Source organism: Humulus lupulus, chromosome 4 (assembly GCF_963169125.1).
Source record: "Humulus lupulus chromosome 4, drHumLupu1.1, whole genome shotgun sequence".
Classification (NCBI taxonomy): Eukaryota; Viridiplantae; Streptophyta; class Magnoliopsida; order Rosales; family Cannabaceae; genus Humulus; species Humulus lupulus.
Genome location: NC_084796.1, coordinates 7,464,246 through 7,475,331, shown reverse-complemented (window position 1 = coordinate 7,475,331; position 11,086 = coordinate 7,464,246). Strand labels below are relative to the sequence as shown.

Genomic DNA, 11,086 nt, shown 5'->3' with positions numbered 1-11,086 from the left:
TAGTGAAGCGGGCTGACTGAGCCTTGACCCGACGTGCTTCGTTCTTATCTTCGGGAAGTATGTCATGTTCTAAGTACTCGACTATTGAAGTCATCCATGTTCGGTTGTTGGAGATGTCATTAACTTGCTCTTCTTCATCTTTCCAGACAGCTGGCCATTGGAGATATACTACAGGTATTGTCTTGGGGTCGGTTGTCTGGATGGAGGATCCAAGGTTTGCTAATGCATCTGCATGGCTGTTCTCCCCTCTTGGTACTTGGTTGATAGTGAACTCGTCGAAGACTGACTGCAACTCTTTAGTCTTGTTGAGGTAGGCAGTCATCTTGTTATCCCGGGCCTGGTAGCTACCTTGCATTTGGTTGACTACCAATTGAGAATCACTGAAGACCACGATCTTTTTTATTCCCATGTCTTTGGCTAGTCCGAGTCCTGCTATCATTGCTTCGTATTCAGCTTCATTGTTGGTAGCTTTGAACCCGCATCGGACTGCTTGTTCGATTATGTCACCTTGGGGTGAAGTCAGGACGAGTCCGAGTCCACTTCCTCTGGTGTTACTTGAGCCGTCTACTTGCAACTTCCAGATTCCGACTGATTGTCCCTCGGTCAGACAACAAAGTTCTTTTTCTGCCTGCACATGCATGTTAGGTGTAAAATCTGCAATGAAATCAGCTAATACCTGAGATTTGAGGGAAGTTCGTGGCTTGTATGTTACTTCGTACTCGCTGAGCTCTACCGCCCACTTGGTAAGTCTGCCTGACAATTCTGGTTTATGGAGGATTGTTTTGAGTGGGAAGGTGGTCAAGACCGTTATTGGATGGCACTGGAAGTATGGGCGTAGCTTCCTTGCTGCGTGGATGAGTGCTAGTGCAAGCTTCTCCAGCTGGCTATATCGGGTTTCTGCATTAAGCAAAGCTTTGCTTACATAGTAGACTGGAGACTGCTTGCCTTCCTCTTCCCGGACTAGGACTGCGCTAACTGCCGTCTCGGATACTGCTAGATAGATGAATAATGTCTCATTGTCTTTTGGCTTTGAGAGGAGAGGCGGGCTGGTCAGGTACTGTTTTAGCTGGCCCAGTGCCTCTTCGCATTCAGCTGTCCACTCGAAGGTTTTTGATTTCCTTAGCGTGTTGAAGAAGTGGTGACATCGTTCTGAAGACTTTGAGATGAATCGGCTGAGTGCTGCAATGCGTCCAGTTAGTTTCTGTACGTCTTTTATGCACGTTGGGGAAAGAATCCTTTGGATTGACTCTATCTGTGCTGGGTTTGCCTCGATTCCCCTTTGGGTTACAAGGTACCCAAGGAACTTTCCTGCAGTCACACCAAAAGAACATTTAGTTGGATTCAGTTTCATATTATATTTCCTGAGAATGTCAAAAGATTGTTTTAAATGGTTGATATGGTCCTCTGCAATGAGGGATTTGACGAGCATGTCGTCAATGTAGACTTCCATCGTCTTCCCCAGTAATCCGGCAAACATCTTGTTGACTAGTCTCTGATATGTTGCTCCTGCGTTCTTCAATCCGAATGGCATGACCTTGTAGCAGAATATGCCTAAGTTGGTCATGAAGGCTGTCTTTTCCTGGTCGTCTGGATGCATCAGGATCTGGTTGTATCCTGAGTATGCGTCCATGAAGCTTAGGAGTTCATGACCGGCTGTGGCGTCTACTAGCATGTCTATGTGCGGTAATGGGAACGAGTCTTTTGGACACGCCTTGTTGAGGTCTGTGAAGTCAATGCAAACTCGCCATTTGCCATTCTTTTTTTTCACAATGACTACGTTAGCCAACCAGTCGGGATAATGCACCTCCCTCACGAACCCATTATCAATAAGCTTTTGAACTTCTTCGTTAATGGCTTTGTTCCTTTCAGGGGCAAATTTTCTTCTTTTTTGCTTCCTTGGTGGGTAGTCTGGATCAACCTGCAATTTATGGACAATTATTTTGGGGTCAATTCCAGTCATGTCCGCATGGGACCAAGCAAAACAATCATAATGGGCAGATAAAAAGTCAATGAGCTTAGTTCTGATGTCAGGATCCAATCGTGATCCGATTTGGACTTTGTGATCTGGAAAGTCCGGATGTATCTGGACTTCGTCCAACTCCTCCATGTCTGGTTGGTTCAACTGGGAGTCAGTCAGTCTGTCTTCCTGTAATTGCTATAACTGAGCGGGTTTGGGTTTCATGGTAGTCTGGTAACACGCTCTCGAATCTTTCTGTTGGCCTTTAATTTCTTTTACTCCCCACTTAGTTGGGAACCTTAAAACTTGGTGGTATGTTGAAGGGACTGCCTCCATTTCATGTATCCATGGTCGTCCCAGTATCACGTTGTAAGCAGACGGAGAGTCTACTACCAGGAATCTTGTGCATAGATTGACTCCTTCGGCATAGACAGGTAGCTCGATCTCTCCTAGTGTGTTCTTTTGTTCTCCACTGAAACCGATGAGGATTGTAGTCTTCTTTATAATCTTTGATTCATCTATCCCCATTTCCCTGAGAGCACTTAAAAATAAAATGTTAGCTGAACTACCATTATCAATAAGTATACGTTTAGTAAGACAATTAGCAATGTAAAGTGCAATGACAAGAGCATCATGATGTGGGTTGAGGAGTCTGGTTGACTCTGTTGTTGAGAAACTGATGGTTTGAGCTGGTAGGTTGATGGTATTCTTCTCTGTCTCGTCGGACTCTCCTTTGACCCAGTTGGTCTGCCTGGCATGTCTTTTGGCTGCTGAATGGGTGACTCCGCTTACCTCAGAGCCACCAGTTATTACGTTCACCGTCCGTTCATGAGTAGGTGGTTTCGGCGGGGTTACTTCTCTTCGGACGACTGACCTGTCTGCCTCCTGCTGGAATGTTCTTTTGCCTTTGTCTGTAAGTAAGTCAGTCAGGTGACCACGCTTTAACAGGTTGGATACTTCGAGTTTTAAGGCAATGCACTCATCCGTTCGGTGACCGTGGTCATTGTGGAATTCACACCATTTTGCTTTGTCTCGTTGGTCAGACGGAGTCCTCATCCTTTCCGGCCATTTCACTTTGTCTCCGAGTCCTTTCAGTACGCCAACGACTTCAGCTGGTGAAATTGAAAGATTGTATTCTGGTATCTTTGGTCCATCTCGCAGACGTGTCTCGGACGACCGGTTGTACTCCCTCCTTCTGTTCTCTGATCTGTTGGGATACGGGTATGGCTCGGATCGTCTATCACTCTGCCGTCTGCCTGCCCTCGAGTCTCTTCGAGTGTCTTTCCTCGGAGAAGAGTGATAATAGTTAACTTCATCCTCCTCCCACTTGATCTGTGCCCAGGCTTTGGCGAGAACATCTTCCATCGTCTTGCAAGGATACTTGGTAAGTTCTTTGTATAGGTCTGAGTCGTACCGGAGTCCCTTGCGGAAGGCTGAGATGGTTGTGTCCTGATTACAATGGGTTATAGAAACCTTTTCTTTGTTGAAGCGGCCTACGTACTCTCGTAAAGGCTCACCCCGTCGTTGAACTATGATGTAGAGGTCTTCTGCAGACTTTTCAAGTTTCCTGCTACTAGCAAACTGCTCAACAAAAGTGTCAGTCAATTGTGCAAAAGTAGAAATAGAATTATTAGGTAAATTAGTATACCACTGGAGGGCTGGTCCAATCAGACTAGAACCAAACCCCTTACACATGCATGCTTCCCTCATATCACGTGGGATGGCAACGGTGAACATCCTCTGCCTATACTGTGCGATGTGATCATCCGGGTCAGACGTCCCGTCAAACATCTTCATATTTGGGAAGTTGAACTTCTTTGGCATTTCCACTAGTGCAATGTCGTCTACGAATGGAGAGTCCGCATAACAGCTTGCTGCACTCTTCTTAATCGGAGCCGGCATCCCAGGAATCCGTTGAATGAGCGCCTCCATCTCAGCTAACTTTCGAGCCAACTCAGGATCTTGGATTGGAAATGAGCTTGTGGTTGCTCGGCGGATTGGCTCGCTCAAGACTGGGTGATTAAATCCGATTGCCTGTTGCTCAGGTATATTCTGACCAGCTCCAATGATGATCTGGCTGGCTCCAATGGTAGGCTGACTAGCACTTGGAACCTGCTGCTGTCCGGGTCCAGTGACTGGCTGACTGGCTCCTGGAATCTGTTGCTGTCCGGGTCCAGTGGCTGGCTGACTGGCTCCTGGAATCTGTTGCTGTCCGGGTCCAGTGGCTGGCTGACTGGCTCCTGGAATCTGTTGCTGTCCAGCTGCACCGGCTGGCTGACTGGCTCCTGGAATCTGTTGCTGTCCAGCTGCACCGGCTGGCTGGCTGATTCCCGGAATCTGCTGTGATCCGGGCGCAGATGAATGTCCATGTTCAGTCATGGTTACCTGTTCGCCTGTATTGACAACATAATTTTGAATGTTAGACATGGTGGGTGGAGTTTGATAATTCCTTACCGAGGGTGATGGAACTGTCTGATTCGGTCCATCACTGTTAGAGATAGGAGTGAGGTCTCCCAGAGGTTGCATAGGGCTGACTGGGCCTCGGAAGCGGGATGGCTGAGCCTCGGTGGCTTGAGAGGACATGGCCTCCATTCGTACGAGCAGGTCAGCATTTTCAGTTTCGAGCCTCCTCATTTTCTCGCGTTCTTCATTCATCTGGGCAGTAAGAGCAGCGAGTTGAGCAGACAGATCGGGTGTCTCAGTCACGTCTGACATGGCTCTCAAGTGAACTTTTTGATCTCTTTGTTGATCGTTTGATTGCTAGGGCCCCACGGTGGGCGCCAAATTGTAGAGGTGATTTCCTACAATTGATTAGATGGGCACCAGCAACCTGTCAATAACAAAAAGAAGAGAGACGAGAGTTCAATTGGGAGCACCGGTGGGGTGTCAGCCAAAGGGACTCCGACGCTCAAGTCAGTCGGGTTGTAACGAGAGCTAATAGAAAGTAATAAAATTAAGATATAAATAGTCGAAATGATGATGGATGAAGGAGTCGTAAAATGGTCAGAGTGACGGTGGCGATGACGGAGGAGTCAAGCGACTAGGTCAGGTCCAATCAGACTGACTAATTAGTCTTGCTTGACTGGATTGCTCAGAAATAGAGTAGCCTTCGTTTCAATTAGAGAGTAAAGAAAGTTCAGTGATTATTTGATGCCTTTTCTCAACCTCTGATGGTCTTATTTATTGTCCTCCTCCTCGTTCCGTCCTCCTCCGTCTTTCTCCTTCGCTTGACTCGCTCCAAGTGGTTTTATTCCGAGATTCTTGGCGAACGTGATGGGAGCCTTGACTGTTTCAAGGTCCCTGGCTGACTGAGTGTATCCGAATTCGGGTCCGGGTATGGTTTTGGGTAATTGGATGGTACTTTGTATATGCGAGCCTATTTTACATGGGCTTTGGGCCTTCTTGGCTAGTTAGATAGCTTATTGGGCTGACTGACTGCTTGTTGGACTATTATTTTTCAAGTATACGAATTTTGTCCACTACAACTATTAACGTCGGTTGTACGTGTATGTGTGATATGCCTGACTTTTGAACAAAAATAGTTCCACTGACTTTGATAAAAATAATTATACTTTATATATAATGTTGAAAAATCTTATAAGTTATATGGTTGAGTTAAATGATTCACTTTCTCATTCATTATCTAGTCTTCGATCGATTAAACATAAAGAGCCAATTATTCCAACTTAGTCTACACGTTTTGATTTTTCTTTTGAGACTATAATGAATTTCTTCTCAATAGACAAAATAATATCATCAAAGTAGTATTAGTTCCATTAATTTCTACCCTACTTTACACGTTGTACTTTATCTATTATTTTCTCCCATCTCATCCTTTAACCTCTTTTTTGTTCTTAGTTAGTTTTTTCTCTACACAACTACAAAAATAGATCATTTTCTTTTACCATGCTCATTTTTGAAACTTTCTTTGTTCATATATTTTATCAATGAAAGATTAATTGTGATAAATAAGGTAAAAATTGTATTCACCGTAAAAGAAATTTTCACCTAAAAAACAGCTGAATTATGGGATAATATGCTGCTATTTTTTGCAATTTAAAATATTTTGTTTAGTCAATCATGTCTTTACAACAATAATTGCATGTGAGTAGTATATTTTCAATTCAGATTGTACGAGAGAACGAGAGATATCATTATATGACGAGAGAGGAGAGCCATGTGTCTTTGGTCCCCACCAATGCTGATATTTTTTTGGTAGAGATGCATTATTAAAGAAAGAAAAGCAGATGACATAATTAATGACTTATTAGAAGGGACATAAAAACTTTGGAAAAAGAAAATGTGGTTCTTATACAATGATATATGTTACATCTTGTCACGATCATGAAATTTAAACATCTTGTCATCATTCAAAAAGTTGGGTATAGAAAGAAGGACATAATTTAATTTATACCAGAGAAAAACACACCAATATGTTTATTAGTTGTACAGTAGTACTTATATAGCAGAAAAATAATATAGGAACAACAGCTATTGTGGATACATACACACTTAATTAGTTTCTGATCATCAGCTCCGCCAATCTTGTTCTAGAGAAGTAAATCAACCACGCCAACCGCGTCCTTGGGATCACCATCTCCCCAAGAGAGACTCCAATAACAAGCCCGCTAACAAGTCCAGCCAAAGCGAATTTCCAGTCTAGTTCAATGGAAAAATTAGAATCAGCATCTTTATCTAAAGCAGATGATGGTGGGAGCAGCCCGTTTTCACATTTCTTCCACAATGGATCTCCACACAGTCCTTGATTACCCTCAAATGAGGTATTCTCGAATGTGTGGAATTGGTTCTCCTGTGGTATAAGACCTATGAGATTGTTATAAGAGACATCAAACTTTTGGAGGAATTTTAGCTCTGCTAGTTGCTGAGGAATCTTTCCCGACAGTTGGTTTTGAGAAAGGTCTAATGATTCCAGTTCTGTTAATGTCCCCAAGGATGGTGGAATGTGACCTGTGAGCGCATTGTTTGAAAGGTTGAGTGAGTAGAGAGCCTTGAGGCTTCCAATGGACTCAGGAATCTGACCACTGAAATTGTTGCTCGATAGGTCAATGACTGCTAGATTTGCTGGGATTTTCCCATAGCTTGTTGCCACACTTTTCATCACAAATGTTGTTGAATAATTATACAAAGTAATTCCACCACCAATAACATGTGTGTTATAGGTGACATTTTCCCCTGCGTTCATGTATTTCCAATCGCTCACCTTAAAAGCTTTCATAGCATCCCATAAGAGCATATATTCAGAAGGCAATGCCCCTGTGAAATAATTGTGAGACACATCGATAATTTGTAGCATTGGAAACTCACCCTTAGTGTGTTCAGGTTTCCCTATGACTCCATGAAATTTGTTCTCCCTCATTAAAACAACTTTTAACAGAGGAAAACTCCCAAGCCAAGTGGGGAACACATCACTGATTTGATTGTAAGAAAAGTCAAGAAACTCAAGATTCACACATGTTGCAAATGGTCGTTGAAGTTTTCCCTGAAAATTATTGTGACTGAAATCCACCATCCTCAAATCACTTTCCTGCTGCTGACATTCAAGAGGAATGGTGCCATGGAAAGAGTTGTTTCTCAAATTCAAAGCTATTATAGAGCCACTGATCATACCGCCTGAACAACGAGGAAACTCCCCACTCAGGTTATTGTTTGACAAATCAAGGATCAAAATTGAACTCAAATCGCATATCGACTTGGGAATTTCACCACTTAGAATATTGTCAGAGGCATCGTAATGTATGACAGATGATGGAAGAACTGGCAGTTGTCCTTCCAACAAGTTAGATTGGATTTTTAACACACGCAGACTAGACCAAGGTAGCATGGTTTGATGGTTATGAAACCCTGTTATCAAGTTGTTGGATATATCTATCTCTTCCAAGCGTTGAAGACTTGAGTTCATTAGATTTTGGGGAATTTGGCCGTATATATTGTTATTGGAAAGGTCCAACATTTCGAGATTAGTTTGATCACCAATAAATTCAGGAAACTTGCTCAAGTTGCAAGAGGCCAACGATAGAAACTTGATGTTTGAAAGTGTGGTGTTAGGATCTCTTTCTTGTTCTTCAATATGTAACGAAATCATATTGTAGCTTAGACCAAGGAAAGCGAGATTTCTCAGTTTAAGAAATGAATCTAACTGCAATGTGCCACTCAAACTATTATGCGAGAGTTCGAGATCTTCAAGATTATTGAGTTTGAACAAGGACGGCGGAATTGAACCAATCAATTTGTTTGAATAAAAATATATGTATTGTATTGCAGTAAGATTGCCAAACCAAGAAGGGATTGGCCCTGAAATTTGATTGTTCTTTAAATTTATTAAGGAAAGGTGGGTGAGGTTTTGAACAAAAGATGGGATGTACCCAGTGAAATCATTTTCTTTGAGATTTAGTGCATAAAGCTGGGTTAATTTACCAAGTGAAGATGGAATAGGCCCATACAATCCACAACCTCCTAGACCAAGAGTTTTCAAAGAAGTCAAATTTTCCAAGGAATCACCTAGTTCATAACCCATGTCCACATAGTTTAGAGACAAAGTATCCAAAGCAGTCAAGTTTTGGACTAGGCTTCCAAGATTGGGATTTTTAAGTTTCAAAAGATTCTTAACTACAGATGGATCGTTAACACCAGTGTTATATGACAGGTCAAGGTGAGACAACTTAGACAAAAGTGAAAGTTGAGATGGAATCTGACCTTGGAAGAAAGAAGAACGCAAGCTAAGAAATGTCAACTCCGGAAAAAAGCCCATGGCAGTGGGAATTGGAGAGAAAGTGAAGTTATTATAACTAAGATCAAGCTCCTGAAGATGAACAAGCTGAAAGATAGTGTTGTTGGAGTGGAAAGAGCCGTAGAGACATGAGCCATTGAGGTAAAGACCAATGACATGACCAGTCTCCACATCACAGTCGACACCATCCCACGAGCAGCAGTTGGTACCATTATTGGATCCCCAAGACGATGTCTTTGGATGGACAACTATAGTAAAATAGGGATCAGGTCTACTCCGACAATCTAATTTAAAGCTTTTGTTGAATTGTATCAAAGCATTTCTCTCCTCATCATGGCAAGAAGGCTGCATAGAACTAATAAGCTGATGAGATAGTAGCAGAAAATGAAACAGTACATTAATCACAACTAATAATGAAAGAGCCATAGTGTTTCTTTCCAACTTAATAATGGTTTTTATGATCTTGGTAGAGACCATGCAATTCCCTTATTCCTTTAAAAATAGACAGAAATGTATATATATATATATATTTATAATTATATATGTTATCTCCATTTATTCAACTTGATGTGTACCAACAGTTTGTCATCATTTCCACGTCCCAATACTAACGAGTCATCACCACATGAAACCAAATCGTATTTTCCACGTTAAAAACATAAAAAAGACAAAAACCAAACGGTAGAAAGTCTTTAAAACTAATTCGTAAGTGCAACGTTAAAACTAATTCGTAATGTTTGAGTGGTAAGAATGGTGTTGAAAATTGATCATGATGTTTGAATTCTTGTTGGAATAAACATTGGAATCTGTCATTAATTGATTTAATTGTCCATATTTTACTTTTTTGTTTATATTTTTTAAAATATTCAAAATATAAATAAATTTTAAAAATATTTATGATTTAAAGGAACGGAAAAAAAATATTTTTAAATAAATAAAAATCATCTTTCGTAATTAAATGTATTCAGTAATGTTAATCACAGATTTAGTCAACGACACTGAGTCAAGTAAATGATAATAAATAATAAAATAACAGAATTTAAGTACACAACATATAAATATGACTTACATCCACTTGCACTTTTATTTATCACAAATGTCTCAGACTCAAGATCATAAGAACAAGATTCAGTTGAGTTATTTCTTAATTATGCTTGAGAGAGAGAATATAGTGTTTGAAAGAGTTTATGTATGGAAAGTGCGCATGAAAAATAATGACGGTGAGAGGTCTTTATTTATAGTCTCTAGTGGGTCTTGGGCCTTACAGGAATAATGCGGGTTTGTTACAGTTGGATATGCAAAAAAAGAATATAAAAAAATACATTCAAATCACAGTTAAATAAATATCTTGTAAGATTCTGGTTGCTCTGGTCGTTTGAATTGCATCTAGGGATTTCCTACGACTAGGGCTTCTTCGAGCCATTGTAGTTTGCATATTGTTGATGTCGTTTTTCGTCAACTTAGAATAGAAGAGCACTAAACACAGAATTAGGAAAATCAATGAAAAACACACGATATTTTACGTGGTTCAGCAGTTAAAATCTACCTAGTCCACGAGTCAATAATATTGAATGATAGATTCCACTCAAAGCTTTTAGAAAGCAATTTTAGCAGAGTCTTCCTTGTATCAATTTCAGTGTCCCTACAAATGAATTTCTCCAATTTATTTATAGACTGGTTTACAAAATATTTTCCCTCTTCTTTCGATAAGTTATAATTCAAATTTCAAATAAACACAAATAAATGCATTAATTACATAATATCTCATGATAATCGGGATGCATTATCAAATTACAACAAATCCCCACGAAATAGGGATTTTAAAACACAACCGTATTCAAACTAGATTATCGACCTCGCGATTACCGATCTCGAACATATAACATACATACTTTCGAGACCAACCAACATCACGAGCTCGTCATTTTGATTAGCTCCGTCCTTAGCAAGTAACTTTACTGAGACCATCTCCTTCGAGCTCGCAACGCTTAGACTCGAAACATCTTGACTGATGATACTCAATCACCAACAAGAACAAATCAGGAATTTATACAAGTGTTGAACCCTTTGTGGTTATAGCTTCGAGCTTAACTTGTAATCTTAAAACATCTTCGCGAGGCTGCACATAGTTTCGAGCTCACCAATTTTGTCGTCATCCTAATGCTGAGCGAGACTGTCAAACCCAATCCTCGTAAATACTGATAACATGGCACTTGCTTATTTCGAGCTTACATTTTACGAGTCTGTCTTTCGAGATCATAATTTCTATTCTCGAAAATTAGGTGTAACACATGTATTTAAATTGTTGTCTTCGAACAACATGCCATTTAATGTGTAATTAACCCGCCGGGATACATGCCATTTTTATATGCCACATCACT

The 11,086-nt window shown here is 40.8% G+C and overlaps 1 protein-coding gene across 1 annotated transcript; it reads right to left on the bottom strand.

The window, feature by feature from the left end:
* Positions 1-6,259: 6,259 nt before the first annotated feature.
* LOC133829843 (receptor-like protein 48) lies at positions 6,260-9,182 on the bottom strand. The gene is made up of 2 exons (XM_062259655.1): positions 8,477-9,182; positions 6,260-8,431 (listed from the first exon to the last, which is right to left on the bottom strand). The coding sequence occupies exons 1-2, from the start codon at positions 9,180-9,182 to the stop codon at positions 6,474-6,476; spliced, it is 2,664 nt and encodes an 887-aa protein (XP_062115639.1). The 3' UTR covers positions 6,260-6,473.
* Positions 9,183-11,086: the final 1,904 nt, after the last annotated feature.